The sequence below is a fragment of the Tursiops truncatus genome, chromosome 11 (genome assembly GCF_011762595.2).
Source record: "Tursiops truncatus isolate mTurTru1 chromosome 11, mTurTru1.mat.Y, whole genome shotgun sequence".
Taxonomy (NCBI): domain Eukaryota; kingdom Metazoa; phylum Chordata; class Mammalia; order Artiodactyla; family Delphinidae; genus Tursiops; species Tursiops truncatus.
In genome coordinates, this window is record NC_047044.1 from 72065035 (window position 1) to 72088899 (window position 23865).

Sequence of the window (23865 nt, forward strand, 5' to 3'; positions counted from 1 at the left end):
GAGGGCACCCAAAGCAATAAAATTAGCAATGAAAAAGAAGTTACAACCAACACCACAGAAATACAAAGGACCATAAGAGACTGCTACAAACGACTATATGCCAAGAAAACGGACAACCTAGAAGGAATGTACAAATTCTTAGACAGGTACAATCTTCCAAGACTGAACCAAGAAGAAATAGAAAATATGACAGACCAATCATAAGTACTGAAATTGAATCTGTGATTTAAAAACTCCCAACAAACAAAAGTCCAGGACCAGATGACTTAACAGGAGAATTCAGCCAAATATTTAGGGAAGAGTTAACATCTACCCTTCCGAAACTATTCCAAAAAACTGCAGAGAAAGGAACACTTTCGAACTCATTCTATGAGGCCACCATCACCCTGATACAGAAACCAGACAAAGATACCTTCAAAAAAGAAAATTACAGGCCAATATCACTGATGAACTTAGATACAAAAATCCTCAACAAAATATTGGCAAATCGAAACCAACAATACATTAAAAGGATCATACACCATGATCAAGCGGGATTTATACCAGGGATGCAAGGATTTTTCAATATCCACAAATTAATCAGCATGATACACCACATTAACAAACTGAAGAATAAAAACCATATGATCATCTCAATAAATACAGAAAAAGCTTTTGATAAAATTCAACATCCCTTGATGATAAAAACTCTCCAGAAAGTGGTCATAGAAGAAACATACCTCAACATAATAATGGCCATATATGACAAACCCACAGATAACATCATACTCAACAGTGAAAAGCTGAAAGCATTTCCTCTAAGATCAGGAACAAGACAAGAATGTCCACTCTTGTGGACACAGTTTCTGTCTTTTTTTAAAAGTTCCAAACATAAGCTATATCATATGATATTTATTCAACACAGTTTTAGAAGTCCTAGCCATGGCAATCAGAGAAGAAAAAGAAATAAAAGGAATCCAGACTGGAAAACAGAAAGTAAAACTGTCACTGCACATGACATGATACTATACATAGAAAATCCTAAAGATGCTACCCAAAAACTACTAGAGCTCATCAGTGAATTCGGTAAAGTTGCAGGATACAAAATTAATATATAGAAATCTGTTCCATTTCTATATGCTAACAATGAAAGATCAGAAAGAGAAATTAAGGAAACAATCCCATGTACCATTGCATCACAAAGATTAAAATATCTAGGAATAAACCTACCTAAGAAGGCAAAAGACCTGTACTCTGAAAACTATAAGACACTGATGAAAGAAACTGAAGGTGACACAAACAGTTGGAAAGATACACTGTGTTCCTGGATTGGAAGAATTAATGTTGTTAAAATGACTGCACTGTCCAAGGCAATCTACAGATTCAATGCCAGCCCTACCAAATTACCAATGGAATTCTTCACAGAATTAGAACAAAATTTTAAAAAATTTGTATGGAAACACAAAAGACCCCAAATAGCCAAAGCAATCTTGAGAAAGAAAAACAGAGCTGGAGTAATCAGTCTCCCTGACTTCAGACTACAAAGCTACAGTATTCAAAACATATGGTACTGGTACAAAAACAGACATATAGATCAATGGAACAGGACAGAAAGCCCAGGCACCTATGGCTAATTAATCTATGATAAAGGAGGCAAGAATATACAATGGAGAAAAGACAGTTTCTTCAGTAAGTGGTGCTGGGGAACCTGGACAGCTACATGTAAAAGAATGAAATTACAACATTCTCTAATACAATGTAAAAAATAAACTCAAAATGGATTAAAGACCTAAATGTAAGATTGGATACTATAAAACTCCTAGAGGAAAACATAGGCAGAACACTCTTTGACATAAATCACAGCGATATCTTTTTGGATCCATCTCTTGGAATAATGGAAATAAAAACAAAAATAAACAAATGGGATCTAATTAAACTTAAACGCTTTTGCAGCAAAGCAAACCATAAAAAAATCAAAAGACAACCTACAGAATGGGAGAAAATATTTGCAAGTGATGAGACTGATAAGGGATTAATTTCCAAAATATACAAACAGCTCATACAGCTCAACAGCAAAAAAACAAATAACCTATCAAAAACTGGGTAGTAGATCTAAATAGACATTTCTCCAAAGAAGACATACAGGTAGACAAAAGACACATGAAATGATGCTCAACATTGCTAATTATTTGAGAAATGAAAATCAAAACTACAATGAGGCATCACCCCAACACTGGTCAGAATGGCCCTTAAAAAGTCTACAAACAATAAATGCTGGAGAGGGTGTGGAGAAAAGGGAACCCTCCTACACACTGTTGGTTGGAATGTAAACTGATACAGCCACTTTGGAGAACAGTATGAAGGTTCCTTAAAAACTAAAAATAGAGCTACCATATGATCCTGCAATCCTACTCCTGGGCATATATCTGGGGAAAACCATAATCCGAAAAGATACATACACCCAAATGTTCTTTGCAGCACTATTTACAATAGCTGAGATGTGGAAGCAAACCTAAATGTCTACAAATAGATAAATGGATAAAGAAGATGTGGTTTATAGTTACAATGGAATATTACTCATCCATAAAAAAGAATGAAATAATGTCTTTTGCAGCAACATGGACAGACCTAGAGACTACCAGACTAAGTGAAGTCAGACAGAGAGAGACAAATATCATATGATATAGCTTATATGTGGAATAAAAAAAAAAGATACAAATGAACTTATCTACAAAACAGAAATAGACCCACAGACATAGAAAACAAACTTACAGTTACCAAAGTGGAAAGGGAGGGGGGAATAAACTAAGAAGTTGGAATTAATGTATACACACTAGTATATACAGAATGGATAATCAACAAGTCCTACTGTATAGCACAGAAAAATACACTCAATATTTTGTAATAACCTATAAGGGAAAAGAATCTGAAAGAGAATATATATATATATATATATATATATATATATATACACACACATACATACATATATATATATAACTGAGTCACTGTGTTGTACACCTGAAACTAACATGACATGCAAATCAACTATATTTCAATATAAAAAAATAAAAATGTTTAAATTAAAAATTATTTGCTAAAAAATAATCATTTGCAATACTTTAAAAAATAATCTTAGAAACAATGTGAATATTGAAAATCACAATTTGATGTAAAATAAAATAATCTGATCACTATGTTTGAAGAGATGAATTACTCAATGATCACATGAACCCAAAGTAGGAATCTCCTAATGAATTATCCTTTGCAGTTTGTCAGTAACAAGCAGAATCAAATGTTATGCACATGTAGGCCTAGTCTACTTTACCAGAACTCCAAATTGTTTCTCATAAGCAATCAGTTAAAATATTTTAATGTATAGGTTCCTTACATTAAAAACTTTTAAAAGAATAATTTTAAGGACTATAATTTTCTCCAGTATTTGAAAAATATTTATCATTTGGTGGCATGTCACAATTGTCAAAAAAAAAAAAAAAACTCACCTGAACTGGATCAAATTCTTCCTTGCTGCTTAGTCTTTGATAGTATATACTAATGAAAATAAAATTTTAAGGTTAAAAATATAGCTGGCAATAAAATTGACCATCTTTTTATATCTATTTAAAATTCATACTGTTCTACACAAATACTTGAAAACATATGGAACTCTAAGTAACTCTCTTCATTCCAGGGTTATAATATTACTGAGTTTTCTAAAAATTATATTATTACAAGAGAGACATTTTTATGATAAAGAAAGTGAAACTGTGTACAAAAACTTAGTGTGGACATTTGGTCATTTGATAAAGGTCTTAATAGTTTAATAATATTATAACAGCCGAACAAATAAAAACTGAAGCTTAGAAGGATAAATCCTTTGTACATTTTCCAATGAATAAATGAGTGTTAATAATGACCCATTTTAAATACCTAATAATATACAACTTAGCTAAAACCTACTTGTTTTCTACATCATCAATGCAGAGGTTAGATGGTACACAGGGAGGCGACATTGGAAGCTCTATATCATGCTTTCTTAGGGGCATTTTTATGTCTCTATTCATATTCACGTGGATTGGTTTTCTCACAGTTTCTATAATGAAAAAAATTACAATTACAATTTATAAAAATCTATAAGAATAATAAAATCTTTTAAAAGCGTTGTTTGATATACTATGTTTATTAAATAAATGTACATTTTAGAAATTTACTGAAAACCACCTATATTCTATAGATATATATGCTAGAAGTCATTACAATACTATCACAGTAAGTCAAATCTATCTCTTTTTCTTCATTATCTTATATATTCCTCGTGAAAGGGGCTCTACTCACTTCTACTTTTTACTTCCTCCAAGACTTCCCTGACGCCCAGACTATATCAGATGTTGTCTGATACATTCCCATAAAGCTATATAAGTTCTCTATTACAGCACTTACCATAGTTTGCAGTACTTGATTAACTCTATTTCCCTCACTAGATTTTTAAACTTTATAGAGCAGAATCCTTGTCTCTATAGAAGAAGTCTCTATTTTGTCTGTTCAGTACTTTTGACAACTCTTCTGTGAAATGCTTTTACACATGCACCAACTATGTAGTTCTAGTGGAGACTTTCTATGTTATAAAACCCTGCCTTTCTGGAAAAAATAATGGGTACCCATCTGACCCAAGAAGAATTAATAATTGTTCCCTCTGGTTATAAGTAATTGTTCCATGGCAGCGTGGATGGGACGGGAGCCTGGGGGAGAATGAATACATATATATGTAGGTTTGAATCGCTTTGCTGTGCACCTGAAACTGTCACAACATTGTTAATCAGCTATACTCCAGTATAAAATAAAAAGTTAAAAAAATAAGTAATTGTTCCAGTGCTGGGCCCTGGCACCAGTAGGGCAAGGCAACATCCCTCCAGTGGAATTTTTTAAAGTTCAGAACCAGAGAAACAGATCTCAGTATTTCCCTGGTAGCAAAACTAGGAGAGATGAGCAATATTAATTTTTTAAGGTAATGTGTTTTTTTGTTTGTTTGTTTTTGCAGTACGCGGGCCTCTCACTGCTGTGGCCTCTCCCGTTGCGGAGCACAGGCTCCGGACGCACAGGCTCAGCAGCCATGGCTCACGGGCCCAGCCGCTCTGCGGCATGTGGGATCCTCCCAGACCGGGGCACGAACCCAGGTCCCCTGCATCAGCAGGCGGACTCTCAACCACTGCACCACCAGGGAAGCCCCTAAGGTAATGTTTTAAGCCTCAATGACGAAGACAGTCTGAGAGAATGAAGCTAATATCTGAAGTGAGAAAGAATCTTGGCTGTATTCAAGTCCCTGATCCAAGCAGTCTCTGAGGCCCGGCTGCACCACAGCCCTTCCTTTTAGTTAAGTGCCTTGGTCCCTTCAAGGCTGCTGTAACAGAATACCATAGTCTGGGTGGATTATAAACAACAGAAATTTAGTTCTCAGTCTGGAGGCTGCGAAGTCCAAGATCAAGGCGCTGGCAGATGTGGTGTCTGGTGAGGGCCTGCTTCCTGTTCACAGTCATCTTCTCACTGTGCCTTCAGATGGTAGAAAGGGAAAGAGAGCTCTCTGGGGTCTCTTTAATAAGGATACAATGCTATCCATGAGGGCTCCACCCTCATGACATTACCACTTCCTAAATGTCCCTCTTGAACATTAGGGATTAAGATTTCAACATATGAGTTTGGGGGGGGGGGACACAAACATTCATATCACAACATTAAATAAGTATATATTTTTAAATGTCTGTTGTTTGCAGCCATGAGTCCTCACTAATAACGTCTTGCTTTTGTAGGAGAGTAGAAATATCTCTATCCTCTACCTTTCTAAACTCCCAGCTGGGGCCCCTGTAACAAAACAGGGATTAACAAGAGGAAAACATTCAAATTTACTTAATATAGGTTTTACATAGAAAACTTCAAAAAGAAAATGAAGACCCAAAGAAGTGTTTAAACCTGAGCATTTTAATGCTAGGTTTGACAAACAATGGAAAGTCATAAAGAATGTGATAGGACAAAAAAAGGGTATGAGCAAAGTGTAGTAAACTGGGGGAAACAGCAGTCCCGTTCATTTAGATTCCTCTCAGTGCCCCTCTGTCTTGGAGATAAAGATGTTCCTTTCCTCCAGGTATAGGGTACCTCTCACATGAGAATCCTTCCTGCACATGCTGCTTCTCAAATTCCTTCAGCTTAAAATATTCAAAATGCCAAGGTGCCATATTTTGGGGTATCATGTCCCGACCTTGTCACTTCCTATTCTGTTCCCAGCATTCAACACAATACTTATGGTAGGTATTCAGTAAACATATGTTGAATGCATAAGTGAAAAGAAAGTAAGGGAGAAAGAAAATACATAAAGATAAATTCATCATCAGACAGCACATGCAAGAGAACAAAACTGGAACCTTATCTTACACCATACACAAAAATCAACTCAAAATGGATTAAAGCCTTAATTATAAGACCCTAGGGACTTCCCTGGCATTCCAGTGGTTAAGACTCCACACTCCCAGTGCAGGGGGCAAGGGTTTGATCCCTGGTCTGGGAACTAAGATCCCGCATGCCACATAGCGTGGCCAAAAAAAAAAAAAAAAGTAAAAATTATAAGACTCGAAACCATAAAACTCCTAGAAGAAAACATAGAGTTTAAGCTCCTTGACATCCATCTTGGCAATGATTTTTTGGATTTGACAGCAAAACAAAGGCAACTAAAGCAAATATAAACAAGTGAGACTACATTAAACTAAAAAGCTACTGCACAGCAAAAGAAACCATCAACAAAATGAAAAGGCAACCTATGGAATGGGAGAAAATATTTGCAAATCATGTATCTAATAAGGGATTAATATCCACCATATATAAAGAACTCACATAAGTCATTAGCAAAAAAATAAACAATCTAATTTAAAAATGGGCAGAGGACCTGAATAGACATTTTTCCAAAGACATACAAATGGCCAACAGGTGCTCAACATCACTAATCATCAGGGAAATGCAAATCAAAACCACAATAAGACATCTTCTCATACCTGTCAGAAGGACTATTATCAAAAAGAGAAGAGATAACAAGTGTTGACAAGAATGTGGAGAAAAGGGAACCCTTGTGCACTGTAGAATCTTAAAAAAAAAATGTACAATCACTTACACGTAGAGTCTTAAAAAAAAAAATGTCAAACTCATAGAAACACAGAGTAGAAAAGTGGTTTCCAGGGGCTGGGGATTGGAGAGTAGGGGAAATAGGGAGAGGCTGGTAAAAGAGCACAAACTTTGAGCTGTATGATGATTAAGGTCTGAAGATCTAGTGTAAAATGTGGTGACTATAGTTGATAACACTGTATTATACAAGTGAAGAAAATAAAAGGTAAATTCAACAGACAGATTTACAACAAAAGCTTTTATTCCCAAAGTCCATGAATAACATATTTACTTTTACTACAGTAAAAGTTTTTTACTTGTGTAAACTGCCATCTGTGGAGGGAGAAACAAAAATGGCAGAGAAAGGAAAAGAGGGGATACTAAGAACAGTATGATCAATTTCTATCCATCATTTATGAACTCTCTTACTTCTTTAAGCTCTCATTTTAGCATTTATTTTAAAAATTAAATATCAGACACAAGTTCCCTTTAGAGAAAAAAAAATACTCTGATTAAACTTTTTATTTACTTAAAGAATCAAAGTGCATGCCAAAAGGAATTTTATTTTGAAGTATTAGACTACCATAGTTAATACCCCAGGAATGCCTACGAAATTATTCAGATTGTGAGATAGGAAACTGACAAAAATCCTTTCAGCTCTTCCTTTCAAACAAATTCTCTAAATAGTATAAGATAGTAAATACATTTATTTCCTTCTCTTTAGCTAAACTTTGATAACTATCTGCCTAGACAGAATAATGTAATAACTGAAACAGCTGCACTGTAATAAGTCTAACCATACCTTATAAAATTAATTTTATATAACACTTAACCTAAAAATAAAAGTAAATGGATTAAACAACAGATTTTAAGCAAAAATTAACAAATCTTATTTAACCAGGCAACCAAATTTTAAAATTAGTTTACTTTCCACATCCTTTGAGTTCTAAAATTACACTTATTAGAGAACTAAGTCTTATAATCACATCAGAATCAAAACAAAATGGTATTAGAAAAACTTACTTACCAGGTGTTTCCTTCTGGCAAGATATCTGATTTACCATATACAGGTTAAGGAGGTCTAAACTGACAGCAGAATTTTTGACAGGGGATGAAACTCCCAGTAATTCCATTTTTGATTTTAACCTTTTCTTTTCAAAATATTCCTAAAGTAATTATAAATAAAAAGTTATTGCAGCAACTATATGGTTTCAGGCAGAATCATAAATAATAAAAAGCAATAATACAATCAAATAATTGACTTGATTTTTTTTTTTTTTTTTTTGCAGCATGCGGGCCTCTCACTGTTGTGGCCTGTCCCGTTGCGGAGCACAGGCTCCAGACTTGCAGGCTCAGTGGCCATGGCTCATGGGCCCAGCCGCTCCGTGGCATGTAGGATCTTCCCAGACCAGGGCACGAACCCGTGTTCCCTGCATCAGCAGGCGGACTCTCAACCACTGCGCCACCAGGGAAGCCCTTGACTTGATATTTTTATATTTTTGTGACACGCTTTATATGTTTACAAATTAAAATCAATCATGATAACTTGCAGTTTGCCTAAAGAGTCTAAATTTCACAGCCTCTTATAATCTTTCTTTTGTTAAATGTAATACTTTTAAGACAGAACTTTATAAAGACATTCACAGGTATCAAAAATTATCTGAATGTAGAAAGTTTTTAAAAATCTGATAAAACAAATCTGACAGGCTACAAATTTGTTTTTCTACAAAGTGTGCTATTCTATAGATATAAAATTCCTTAAAGATATTCTCAGCTGGGTGCCATTAAAAGTCAACTGAGATGAGAAGAGGGGGGAAAAAAAAGCAGCTATGTGAGAAATAATCTGCAGCCAAAGCCAATTTAATTCCCTTTGTTATACCTCCATGACTACAATTTTTTTTAAACCAGACTTGTGCATAATATCTTTTATCATCCAGCATTTATTCTCTTCTTGGTTGTTTGAACTTAATTATTCTTCCTTATCTTCATTCTTTTCTTTCAGATTATACCCTTAATTTACCAAGTTCAAAGGCATTTATTTGTTTAAAACTTATTTATTGAGCAACTACTATGTACTAACACTATAACAAATTGTGAAAACATCTTCTCTTCCATTAATAATTCATAATACACTGCCATAAATGTGATTATAAATGTGAGATATCAAAAATGAGGAAGGTCCAAGATGGCAAAAAAACTAAAGAGGAAGAATTACTTTTCCAAGAAATTAAAGCTCTTTCACATTAACCTTTCAGAATATCATTAATTATAATAGACATTTATACTGTAGACTTAGACTTAAGATTGTAAAAAACTTGTAAGAATTGTAAGAAACGTACCAGTTCTCAAGCAACAAAGTTGTTATGCAAAATTAACCGTAGATAAACATGTCTGTTTATATAATATATCTGTTTATAATTTGTTTCAGTGATTTGCAATCCCAAATTGGACTTAAATGTCTTAGAAAAGATCACACTATGGTTCAGCAATGAAATGACAGTACCTTCAGGATGTAAATATTTTTTTCCCTTGAAAAAACTGACTATGGATCTTACAATTGATGATATCTTAGAATTAAGATGCTATTTCTTAAGGCAGTATACTTTGTGATGAATAAGACTATGGTGAGAGAGACACTGACACAAATAATTACAATACCATGTGATAGGAGGTTATAGGATCTACCCCAAAAGGGTAGTCAACCTATGGGTAGGTGGTGGGAGGTCAGGCAGAGGAGGAGAGGGAAGGTTTCTTATGAAATTATTTCTAAGGTAGATGGATGAGTCAAGAGTAAGCCAGAGGATAGAAATATAAGGTTCTAGGAATAAGGAAGAACAGTACAACGACTATCTACAAAGCTAGTAAGTCTTTATTTCAGGGGACACTGTGCTGAAGAGAATGGATCCTCATACTCTAGATATCATGATAGCCTCTAATCTTTGTGTTCCCAGAAAGAACAAAGGTATGTGACTAATTGATTTACCTGACAAGGTTAGGCTCAATTTTTCTATCAAGTTTCATTTGGTAGAGCCAAACAGAAAATAATTAGAAAAACCTCAGGAAATAATCAATTTTTAACTTGATAATAGCTATTTAAAAGAAGCAGCTAGAGAGACAGGAATAGAATCTGGAGAATGTGTTGAAGAAAGCAAGGTAAAAGCTTGTTTTGAGATAAAGGGAGTGTACAGTTCTCCAAATGGAGACTGTCCACTTTATGAAGTGTTGAATGGTTTGTTTATATCTCACACACCTACAAAAAGAAAAGATGGAGGTAATGGTAAACTGCAGGAGATAATGACATATTAAAGTAAGTTGGACTGAAAAATATCTTGGAATTGAACAACATGAAGTTCAATTTCAGCATTAGCAAGAGCTGTATAGTGGAGTGTACTGAGAAGTGAACGGGAGGTAAGTGGGAAGGGGCATAGCAGAAAAGGGAAAGGATCCAGAGAGAGTTTTTACTTGTTTCAACAGGAGAGAATTGAGTATGTATGATATCGATGCAAAACCTCCAGTTGACCCAGAATAGCTGAAGATACAAGAAAGGGGTGAAGTAATTGATGCAGTGAGGTCCCTGAGAAAGCAGAAGTAAATGGAATCCAGATCACAGATAGAGAGACCTTGACAAAAGGAAACTACTTCCTTAGTTACAGGAAGGAAAGAGAAGATGGGTGAAGATATAAGATGGTTTATAGAACTGGTGATAGAAATTTCAGATAATTCTCATCTGATAGCTTCTATCTCCTTTGAAATATGAGACACGGTCATCTAATGAGCATGAAGGGATAAAGAACAGGGTTGGGGAAGAGAGGCTTGAGGAGACAAAGGAAGGTATGAAATTTTCAAGGAATAAGAAAATGACATGACTAGAGATCAACACTTTGGGAAAGGGCCATGAGTCTTTTTCTTTCTTATAAATATTCAAAAGAATGATCCAAATAGAGTTAGATTATTTTTTGAAAAATAGTCTGGGGACAGATGACATTCATAGGTTATTTAGTTATTGAGTGCCTATGTTACACACAATTCTAGGCACAGGAGATACAGAATGAATAAAAGTGATAAGACCCCTTTTTTATGAATATATGTTAATAGGGGGTGGGGGAAGAGAACAGAATCAACAAATTTATAAGAAAATACCAGACTTTGAAAAGAGTGATGAATAAGAGCGAGTACTGAAGAGAGAGTAACTGGAGGGTGGGGAGCTATTTGATGTAGTGATCAGAGAAAGCCAGTCTAAGACACTTTAGCTGAGACCCAAGATTGATAAGCCAGACATAAAACTATCTCAAGGGAGAATTTTCCAGAGAAAGGGAAGAAGAGTGGCAGAAGGAGGCTCAGTGTGGTTGAAATACAATGAACAATAGGGCGAGTAGTAAAAAATAAGGTCAGAGAAGCAGGCAGCATGCAGAACCTTTAGGTCCTTTTAGATATGTTTAAATCAGATTTATTCTAAAAGCAATGAAAAGTAATTGAGGCTTTTAAGCAGGGAAATGATAAATTCTGGCTTGTGTTTTTAAAAAAATCATACTAACTGCTGTGTGAAGAATAGAATACAAAAGAGTAAAAGAAAAAGCAAAAAAAATTTTGATAAATTCAATGACATTAAAAGTAAGAACTTTCCTTCAAAGATATCATTAAGGAAGTAAAAATAAAGCTATGGAGTACACATATAACTGACAAAGAATTCCTAAATGTATAAAGACACAATAAGAAAAAGACAAAGAACCCAAAGAAAAAAAATTTTAAATACTTGGAAAAGCACCTCATGAAACAGAAAACCTGGAGACACAAGAGGGAAGAGATATGGGGATATATGTGTATGTATAGCTGATTCACTTTGTTATAAAACAGAAACTAATACACCATTGTAAAGCAATTATACTCCAATAAAGATGTTTAAAAAAAACCCCAAACAGAAAACCTGAATGAAAAGATAGCTTCATTAGTAGTCAAGAAAATACAAGTTAAACTTACAATAAGGTATAATTTCACTGAGTTAACAAAAATCCTGCTTACATCATAATGACTCCCTTGCTTTTCTTTAAATTTTACTACCTTTGAACATATTTTTACTGTTTTGGAACTTTTTGTAAATGGAATCTCACTGCTTGTATTCTTCTGTGAGTTGCTTCCCTTGCTCAACATTGTTTTTGAGATTCATCTACATTAATTACATTCAGATGATACATTTCATGGCTATACCATTACTTGGGTAGGCCACAATTTGCTTAACCATTCTACTGCTCCTGAATGTTTGGGTGCTCCCTTTTCTCTCCCCTGTACCCTGTCCTTCTTCTTCCTCTCTTTCTCCTTTCTTTTTTTTTTTTTTTTTTTTTGCTACTTAACAACAACGATTCAAACAAGCATGTACATAAAGTGCACTTGTGGAAGTTTCTCTGGGATATATACTGCTCAGTTGCAAGGCATATACATGCTCAACATTACTATGTAATACAATCAATGTAAAAATTTTAAAAAACACTAAAAAAAGTAGGAAATAGGTTATAAGGTCATTATAGTACTCTGGGCAATAAATGATAATGATGTGGATCAGGGGGCTAACAGTACAGTTAGTGAGAATTGATCAGACTTGGGATATATTGGAACTAGATGACAACAAGAATCAACATGATCCTTAACTCTCTGCCTGAGCAAAATGGGTAGCTAATTAAGCTATCTACCAGAAGGAAGAAGACTAAAGAAAGATGGTCTTCCAGTTTCACTCAGGTGAATTTATCAACCTTGGAAAAGTGCTCCAAAAGATCACTGTTCTCATAAGGCTATAAGACACAATAAAAATATTTTTTCTTTACCTTTTGCTTTCTCCTTTCCTGCTTGATCAGAACTCTGGTCCTGAAAAGGGAAGCATGATAAAACATATAATAATTAAAGAAATAGTCTCTAAAACAACTGCCATTTTAGCTGAATTGAAGACTTGGAATTAAAATCTAAAAGTGTAGTGACAACTGTGAAAATGTTCTTAAATTATCTGTAAAGTATATATACTGCTTCACAAAATTTTCCCAGATAGAAAATCCAAGAACTAATAAAAAAGACTCTGGACCTATGATGAATAATTAAGCATAAAATAAACCTGTTATGAAAAACAAGATAAGTAGAGAAATAAATGCACTGGAAAGAATGTATCACTGAAACATTCTCATCTGATAGCAATATTCTTGGTCAACACTGCTATTTTCTTTGCCTTTCCTTGTATTTCAATATTCTACTGAAATCAACATGGAATAGAGAGAAGATCAAAATCTATATAGGATCTAAGGAAATGTTAAGTTTATTATTAGAGCAACTTCAGTTACATTAATATATCAGCTATGTGTACCTGAAACCTCACGACTTCTTTAAAAAACAGCTATTCATTATGGATGTGCCTCAAACCACATAATCTTTGTGCCAAAAACTGCACTGAATCCCAATGGTAATGCAGTATTTAACAGTTATAAAATATTTGCTCTATTAATAATAGCAGAACACTATAAAACATTGATAATAGAGTCAGATCTACACAATATATCTTTTGGATATACATGAAACTATACTCTCAAATTCAAGATTTGTGCAAGAATTATAAGTAAAATAACAAAATGTATTTTAGCTATGTGAGATTATGTAATAATAAAATGAAAATAAAATTGCTAAAAATGAGTACCATAAATCTTGTACCATTCTAGATACTCCAGAATCTTTACATGTATAAACTCATTTAATCTTCATAGCAAATCTATAAGGTAAGTTCTATTTTTATCCCCATTTTACTGATGAAGAAACTAAGACACAGAGAAGTTAAGTAATTTGCCCAAGGTCATACTGCTAATAAGTGGTAGAACCTGGATTCAAATCCAAGAAATCTAGCTTTAAAATTTTTAACCAGTTTCTTTTACTGCCTGCCAAGTATGCCAACTGTGAATATACAAAGCTGTTCATTTTTCCAAATGATTTTCATAAACTACATGAATGACAGTTACTGAATATCCCCAGACTCTGCCACTTTATTTTTTTTAATAAATTTATTTATTTTTGGCTGTGTTGGGTCTTCGTTGCTGTGCGCAGGCTTTTCTCTATTTGCAGTGAGCGGGGGCTACTCCGCGTTGTGGTACGCAGGCTTCTCATTGCGGTGGCTTTCCTTGCATGGGCTAGAGCATGGGCTAGAGCATGGGCTAGAGCATGGGCTCTAGGGCGGGTGGGCTTCAGTAGTTGTGGCACACGGGCTCAGTAGTTGTTGCTCACGGGCTCTAGAGCACAGGCTCCGTAGTTGTGGTGTATGGGCTTAAGTTGCTCTGTTGCATGTCATATCTTCCTGCACCAGGGATCATACCCATGTCCCCTGCATTGGCAAGTGGATTCTTAACCACTGCACCACCAGGGAAGTCCTCTGCCACTTACTGAACTTGTTCTTTAACATATTTCCCAATAGTATGTCTTAAATTGACCATTTTGAGGTCACTGAACAATAAATCCAAACTATTCTGCTCCATGCAGCATAAGTGTACTGTTGGCATTCAAACTTTAGAAAAGAAAAAGGAAACAAATTACACTTCATTAACTCATTAAATGCTAAGGCTAGAGAGGACCTTTGGGATTAGTTTATTCTCCATCATTTCAAAACTTAAAAAACGTTGGCACAGAGAGAAAAGTGACTTTTCAAAGTCAGAAATATAAGAAGTATGATAGAGGCTGAAATAACACTAAACAATCCAGATTATAAAGAGAAAAAAGAAATATCAATTGTATAAGCAGTTCCCACATTATAAAGATCAATAGAATTAGGGATAAGTCAAAGTCTAAATACAGTCTTAATATATGCATAAACCAACTGAATTTATTCCAGGCTGATTTTCCATTATCCAGGACATTATCTTATGACTTTCACCAAATTCTATGTACTACATAATCCCTGTTCCTATTTGCCTAAGAAAAAATTAATTAGGAATTCAAGACCAATTGCTAGATCAGCTTACTAATCACTAAACTACAGTGAAAGTAAAAAAGGATCCTGATGTATAAGTCAAAGGTAATCTTTTTAAACTATTATTAAGGTACCCAATGCTAGTAAACAGTAAGTACTCTATGTCTAAATGTTTTACTGGATATAGTCACTTTCAATTACCTATATTAAAGAAGAATATTGCATCAGTTAGGATTCTTAGTTAAAAGAAATGAAAGCATCTTTGGTTAATTTAAACAGAAAATAAATTAAAAGGAAATTGGATAAAACTACAATGAGATATTATCTCACACTGGTCAGAATGGCCATCATCAAAAAATCTACAAACAATAAATGCTGGAGAGGGTGTGGAAAAAAGGGAACCCTGTTGCACTGTTGGTGGGAATGTAAACTGATACAGCCACTATGGAGAACAGTATGGAGGTTCCTTAAAAAACTAAAAATAGAACTACCATATGACTCAGCAATCCTGCTACTGGGCATATACCCTGAGAAAACAATTATTCAAAAAGAGTCATATACCACAATGTTCACTGCAGCTCTATTTACAATAACCAGGACAGGGAAGCAACCTAAGTGTCCATCAATAGATGAATGGATAAAGAAGATGTGGCACATATATAAAATGGAATATTACTCAACCATAAAAAGAAACTAAATTGAGTTATTTGTAGTGAGGTGGATAGACCTAGAAACTGTCATACATAGTGAAGTAAGTCAGAAAGAGAAAAACAAATACCTTATGCTAACACTATATATGGAAACTAAAAAAATGTCATGAAGAACCTAGGGGCAAGACGGGAATAAAGACACAGACCTACTAGAGAATGGACTTGAGGACACAGGGAGGGGGAAGGGTAAGCTGGGACAAAGTGAGAGAGTGGCATGGACATATATACACTACCAAATGTAAAATAGCTAGCTAGTGGGAAGCAGCTGCATAGCACAGGGAGAGCAGCTCAGTGCTTTATGACCACCTAGAGGGCTGGGATAGGGAGGTGGGAGGGAGGGAGACACAAGAGGGAAGAGATATGGGGATATATGCATATGTATAACTGATTCACTTTGTTATAAAGCTGAAACTAACACACCATTGTAAAGCAATTATACTCCAATAAAGATGTTTAAAAAATAAAAATAAAAAATAAATGAATTCTCTTTGAGTATTGATATATATATATATATATATATAAAAAGGGAAATTGGATAGCTAATAGACCTGCAAAGAGGGCTGAGGAAGCAGATTTGGCAACTGGCAAGAAAAAGGAAGTCGAGACAGCTGTGGGGTCACAGTCAAAATTATGCCATGATTAGTCTCATAAAGACACCACTGCTGGCACTGGCAAACACTGGACACCACTGACTGCACCATTTCTACACCTGGACAATGAACAACAACCTCTTCTGGCATCACTGGCGTTACTAACCCTGAAAACTCAATGCTGTTGCAGATCCTACAACTGCCTGCAACTACAATAGGTGCCCTGTAGGTCTTATTTCTTTGGGTCACTAACCTCTGATTCAAGGTACAGGACAAGTACATCAAAGTCTGAGCTTAGATCATATGCCCATTCACTAGCAGCAAAACAGGGTGAAACAGGTATCTGGGTTTTTTTTTTTTTTTCCAGATTCTACGGAGGTAGGTGGGCTGTGCCTATCATCAAAATTCATAAAGTGAGAAATACCTAAGGCGTAGACAAGGTGCTCAGATTCAGATGTTGGGCTGCCGAAGGGTACAAAGTCCACTGAAGAGATGTTGTACAATAAAGTTAAAATAGTTGACATTCAAAAAGTGATTTTTTATTTGGCTATGTCAGGTATGGATTTGTATGTATATATTTATGTGTGTGCATGTTGGAGGTATATATATATATATATTCCTAATAGTTGCTTCTAATGGTTTTGCTTAGATTAACATTAAAATAAGAGAGCAAAGTTGGTTTTTGCCCCCAAGGGTTAACCAAGATTGTGTCAGAGAAGAAGAAATTTTCCTCTGCCCTTCCAGGGTCTTATAACTGGTCTAAGAATTAAATTGACATGAGACATGTTAACAGGAGAAAACCAAACAAGTTTAATAACATGTATACATGAGAGAGATCCAGGAAAACTGAGTAACTCACCAAAATGGCTGAAGTCCTCACCTATTTTTTTTTTTTTTCCCAGTACGTGGGCCTCTCACTGTTGTGGCCTCTCCCATTGCGGAGCACAGGCTCCAGACTTGCAGGCTCAGTGGCCATGGCTCACAGGCCCAGCCACTCCGTGGCATGTAGGATCTTCCTGGACCAGGGCACGAACCCATGTCCCCTGCATCAGCAGGCGACTCTCAACCACTGCGCCACCAGGGTGCAGTCCTCACCTTTAATACCATCTTCAGCTAAAGACAAAAGAGGATGTTGGGAGTAGTGGTTTGGGACTTCAAAGGGAAGAAAGGCAATTCATATGGAGATGGAAAAGCAAATGTTTGGTACATAAATGTTTGCTGGGCCATGTAGACAATGGGACACAGAGTGGACTCTGATCTGTAGGCCCTGCCAATTTTCCCACACCACACCTAGACGATATTTGATGATATCTCTGATGATAGCTCTGTTCTGGGAACAGGCTGTCTATCTGAATTCTTTTAGGCAATTAGGAGAAAGGTCAATGTTTCTTCCTGAGTCTTTTGGGCCTAGAATGTTTTCAGCTTGAAATAATCCGCATGCCAAAGAGATATTTTGGGGTGGAAGATTTTGCTCCCTTACAGTGGCAATATAAGAGGTTCCTAAGCTTCCCTCTTCGCACAGACACACCCAGTGTACAGCTACACTTGGAGCATTCCCTATGAAAGAGATACAGAAACTAGGTGAGTGACTCCTGCACATTGGACAAATGATAAAATTTCCGCATTAAAATGAATAGGAAAGGCTGAGACACACTGTTACCATAAACCCTACCCTAGCACAATGCCATACAGTTGGGAGAGAACCCCCAACTCCTAACTTCTCCCTGAGGAGCAAAGGGTTTGGACTCCATATCTACCACTCCAATCCACAGCTAATATTCAATGGTGAAACACTAAAACCTTTTCCTCTAAGATCAGGAACAAGGATGCCCAATCACACCACTTTCATTCAACACAGTAAGGAAATCCTAGCCAGAGCAGTTGGGCAAGAAAAAGAAATAAAAGGCATCCAAACTAGAAAGGAACAAGTAAAATTGTCTTTATTTGCAGCTAACATGATATTATAGATAGAAAACCCTAAAGATTCCACCAGAAACTGTTACAACTAAAAAATTCAGTAATGTTTCAGGATACAATATCAATGTACAAAAATCACTTGTATTTGTAAGCATTAACAACGATCTATCAGAAAGAGAAATTAAGAAAACAATCCCATTAACAATGGCAGCAAAGAGAATAAAATACTTAATAAATTTAACCAAGGAGATGAAACATCTGTATACTAAAAACTATTAGACACTGATGACAGAAATTGCAGAAGACACAGCTAAATAGGAAGATATTCAGTGCTCATGGATTAAAATAATTAATATCATTTAAATGTCCATACTACTCAAAGTGATCTTCAGATTCAATGCAATCCCCATCAAAATTCCAGTGAAAGATTTTACAGAAATGGAACTAATAATCCTAAAATTTGTATGGAACCACAAAAGACCCCAAATAGCCAAGGCAATCTTGAGAAAGAACAAAGCTGGAGGCATTACACTGCTTGATTTCAAACAACATTACAAAGCTATGGTAATCAAACAGTATGGTACTGGCATAAAAACAGGCACATAGACCAATGGAACAGAAAAGACAGCCCAGAGATAAACGTACATACATATGGTCAATTAATTTATGACAATCAAGAATATACAATAAGGAAAGGATAGTCTCTTCAATAAATGGTGTTGGGAAAACTGCACAGCCATGTGCAAAAGAATAAAATTAAACTACTATCTTACACCATACACAAAAATTAACTCAATATGAATTAAACACTGGAATGTGAGACCTGAAATCATAAGATTCCTAGAAGAAAACAGAGAAAAAAACTCCTTGATATTGGTGTTGGTAGTGATTTTTTGGATATGGCACCAAAAGGATAAGGAAAAAAAGCAAAAATCAGTAAGTAAGACTACATCAAACTAGAAAGCTTCTGCGCAGTAAAGGAAAGCATCAACAAAATGAAAAGGCAACCTATGGAATGTGAAGATATATTTGCAAAGCTTATATCTGATAAGGGGTCAATATCTAAAATATGTAAGGAGCTCATACTATTCAATAGCAAAAGACCAAATGACCCAACTTAAAAATTGGCAAAGGACCTAAATAGACATTTTTCCAAAGAAGACATACAAATGGCCAACAGGTACATGAAAGAGTGCTCAATATCACCAATTATCAAGAAAATGCAAATCAAAACCACAATGATTTATCACCACACAACACTTAGGATACTTTTATCAAAAATAAAAAAGATAAATGCTGGGGAGGATGTGGAGAAAAAGGAACTCCTGCAAACTGTTGGTAGGAATGTAAATTGATGCAGCCACTATGGAAAACAGTACGGAGTTTCCTCAAGAAATTAAAAATAGAACTACCACATGATCCAGCAATACCACTTCTGGGTATGTATCCAAAGATATGTATCCATATCTCAAAGCGATAGCTCTAGTCACATGTTCATAGCAGCATTATTAACTATAGCCAAGATACAAAAACAACCTAATTGTTCATCAATGAAAGAATGGATCAAGAAAATGTGGTATATATATATACACAATGGAAAGTCATTCAGCCTTTAAAAAGAATGAAATCATGTCATTTGCAATAATATGGATGAACTTGGGAGCATTAGCATAAGTAAAATAATCCAGAGAAAGACAAATACCACATGGTAACACTTATATGTGGAATCTAAACAAAAAAGTCAAACTCAGAAACAGAGAATAGAAAAGTGGTTGCTGAAGGGTGGCGGAAATAGGGAAAGCTCTGTAAAAATGGTACAGATTTTCAGTTACAAGATGACTACAGTCTGAGGATCTAATGTATACCATGGTATCTATAGTTGATAACATTGTACTGTATAACTGAAATTTGCTAAGAGAGGAGAACTTAAATGCTTTCACCAAAAAAAAAAAAAAGATTGGTTCAAGATGGCGGATTAGAAGGACATGTGCTCACTCCTTCTTGCGAGAACACCAGAAGAACAACTAACTGCTGAACAATCATCGACAGGAAGACACTGGAACTCACCAAAAAAGATACCCCACATCCAAAGACAAAGAAGAAGCTGCAATGAGATGGTAGGAGGGGCGCAATCACAATAAAATTGAATCCCATAACTGCTGCGTGGGCAACTCACAAACTGGAGAACACTTATACCACAGAAGTTCACCAACTGGAGTGAAGGTTCTGAGCCGCATGTCAGGCTTCCCAACCTGGGGGTCCAGCAACAGGAGGAGGAATTCCTAGAGAATCAGACTTTGAAGGCTAGCAGGATTTGATTGTATGACTTCGACAGGACTGGGGGAAATAGAGATTCCACTCCTGGAGGGCACACACAAAGTAGTGTGCACGTTGGGACCCAGGAAAAGGAACAGTGGCCCCATAGGAGACTGAACCAGACCTACCTGCTAGTGTAGGAGGGTCTTCTGCAGAGGCGGGGGGTGACTGTGGCTCACTGTGGGGACAAGGACACTGGCAGCAGAAGTTCTGGTAAGTACTCCTTAGCATGAGCCCTCCCAGAGTCTGCAATTAACCCCACCAAAGAGCCGGTAGGCTCCATTGCTGGGTTGCCTCAGGCCAAACAACCAACAGGGAAGGAACCCAACCCCACCCATCAGCAGACAAGCAGACTGAAGTTTTACTGAGCTCTGCTCACCAGAGAAACACGCAGCTCTACCCACCACCAGTCCCTCCCATCAGGAAGCTTGCACAAGCCTCTTACATAGCCTCATCCACCAGAGGGCAGATAGCAGAAGCAAGAAGAATTACAATTCTGCAGGCTGTGGAAGGAAAACCACATTCACAGAGAGAAAAAATGAAAATGTGGAGGACTATGTACGAAATAAAGGAACAAGATAAAACCCCAGAAAAACAACTAAAAGAAGTGGAGATAGGCACCCTTCCAGAAAAAGAATTCAGAATAATGATCATGAAGATGATCCAGGACCTCGGAAAAAGAATGGAGGCAGGGCTTCCCTGGTGGTGCAGTGGTTGAGAGTCTGCCTGCTGATGCAGGGGACATGGGTTCGTGCCCCGGTCCAGGAAGATCCCACAAGCCGCAGAGCGGCTGGGCCCGTGAGCCATGGCTGCTGAGCTTGCGCATCCGGAGGCTGTGCTCCACAACGGGAGAGCCCACAACAGTGAGAGCCCCACGTACCACACACACACACACAAAAAGTATGGAGGCAAAGATTGAGAAGATGCAAGAGATGTTTAACAAAGACCTAGAAGAATTAAAGAACAAACACATAGAAGAATTAAAGGATTAACAAACAGAAATGAATACAATAATTGAAATGAAAAATACACTAGAAGGAATCAATAGCAGAATAACTGAGGCAGAAGAACAGATAAGTGATCTGGAAGACAGAATGGTGGAATTCACTGCTGAGGAACAGAATAAAAAAAAAAGAATGAAAAGAAATGAAGACAGCCTAGGAGACCTCTGGGACAACATTAAACATAACAACATTCACATTATAGAGGTCCCAGAAAGAAGAGAGAGAGAAAGGACCCGAGAAAATATTTGAAAAGATTATAGTCAAAAACTTTCCGAACATGGGAAAGGAAATAGCCAACCAAGTCCAGGAAGTGCAGAGAGTCCCAGGCAGAATAAACCCAGGAAAAACATGCTGAGACACATAGTAATCAAATTGACAAAAATTAAAGACAAAGAAAAATCATTGAAAGGAGCAAGGGAAAAAGGACAAATAACATACAAGGGAACTCCCACAAGGTTAACAGCTGATTTCTCAGCAGAAACTCTACAAGTCAGAAGGGAGTAGCATGATACATTTAAAGTGATGAAAGGGAAAAAACTACAACCAAGAATACCCTACCCTGCAAGGATCTCATTAAGATTCGATGGAGAAATCAAAAGCTTTACAGACAAGCAAAAGTTAAGAGAATTCAGCAACATCAAACCAGCTCTAAAACAAATGCAAAAGGAACTTCTATAAGCGGGAAACACGAGAAGAAAAGGACCTACAAAAATGAACCCAATATAATTAAGAAAATGGTCATAGGAACATACATATCAATAATTACCTTAAACATGAATGGATTAAATGCTCCAACCAAAAGACACAGGCTCACTGAATGGATACAAAAACAAGACCCATATATATACTGTATACAAGAGATCCACTTCAGACCTAGGGACACATACAGACTGAAAGTGAGGGGATGGAAAAAGATATTCCATGCAAACGGAAATCAAAAGAAATCTGGAGTAGCAATACTCATATCAGATAAAATAGACTTTAAAATAAAGAATGTTACAAGAGACAAGGAAGGACACTACATAATGATCAAGGGATCAATCCAAGAAGAAGATAAAACAATTATAAACATATATGTACCCAACATAGGAGCACCTCAATACATAAGGCAAATGCTAAGAGCTATAAAAGAGGAAATCGACAGTAACACAATAATAGTAGGGGACTTTAACACCTTCCTTACACCAATGGACAGATCATCCAAAATGAAAATAAATAAGGAAACAGACGCTTTAAATGACACAATACACTAGATAGATTTAATTGATATTTATAGGACATTCCATCCAAAAACAGCTGATTACACTTTCTTCTCAAGTGCGCACGGAACATTCTCCAGAATAGATCACATCTTGGGTCACAAATCAAGCTTCAGTAAATTTAAGAAAATTGAAATCATATCAAGCATCTTTTCTGACCACAACGCTATGAGATTAGAAATCAATTACAGGGAAAAAACCGTAAAAAACACAAACACATGGAGGCTAAGCAATACATTACTAAATAACCAAGAGATCACTGAAGAAATCAAAGAGGACATCAGAAAATACCTAGAGACAAATTACAACAGAAATATGACGATCCAAAACCTATGGGATGCAGCAAAAGCAGTCCTAAGAGGGAAGTTTATAGTAATAGAAGATTACCTCAAGAAACAAGAAAAATCTCAAGTAAACAATCGAACCTTACACCTAAAGGAACTAGAGAAAGAACAAACAAAACCCAAAGTTAGTAGAAGGAAAGAAATAATAAATATCATATCAGCAATAAATGAAATAGAAAGAAAGTAAACAAAAGCAAACATCAATAAAACTAAAAGTTGGTTCTTTGAGAAGATAAATAAACTTGATAAACCTTTAGCCAGACTCATCAAGAAAAAGACTGAGAGGACTCAAATCAATAAAATTAGAAATGAAAAAGGAGAAGTTACAATGGACAACACAGAAATACAAAGCATCATAAGAGACTGCTACAAGCAACTCTATGCCAATAAAATGGACAACCTGGAAGAAATGGAGAAGTTCTTAGAAAGGTATAACCTTCCAAGACTGAACGAGGAAGAAATAGAAAATGTGAACAGACCAATCACAAGTAACGAAATTGAAACTGTGATTACAAATCTTCCAACAAACAAAAGTCCAGGACCAGGTGGCTTCAAATGTGAATTCTATCAAACTTTTAGAGAATAGCTAGCACCTATGCTTCTCAAACTCTTCCAAAAATTGCAGAGGAAGGAACACTCCCAAACTCATTCTATGAGGCCACCATCACCCTGACAC

The 23865-nt window shown here is 36.0% G+C and overlaps 1 protein-coding gene across 1 annotated transcript in view; it reads right to left on the reverse strand.

The window, feature by feature from the left end:
• REDIC1 (regulator of DNA class I crossover intermediates 1) overlaps positions 1 to 14576 on the reverse strand; it is a 74778-nt gene extending 60202 nt beyond the window's left edge. The window contains exons 1-5 of the mRNA XM_073789294.1: positions 14527 to 14576; positions 12939 to 12978; positions 8150 to 8288; positions 3940 to 4072; positions 3483 to 3531 (exon numbers count right to left, since the gene is read on the reverse strand). Coding sequence (XP_073645395.1) covers positions 3483 to 3531; positions 3940 to 4072; positions 8150 to 8288; positions 12939 to 12978; positions 14527 to 14576 — 411 coding nt within the window. The remainder of the gene's footprint in view (positions 1 to 3482; positions 3532 to 3939; positions 4073 to 8149; positions 8289 to 12938; positions 12979 to 14526) is intronic.
• Positions 14577 to 23865: the final 9289 nt, after the last annotated feature.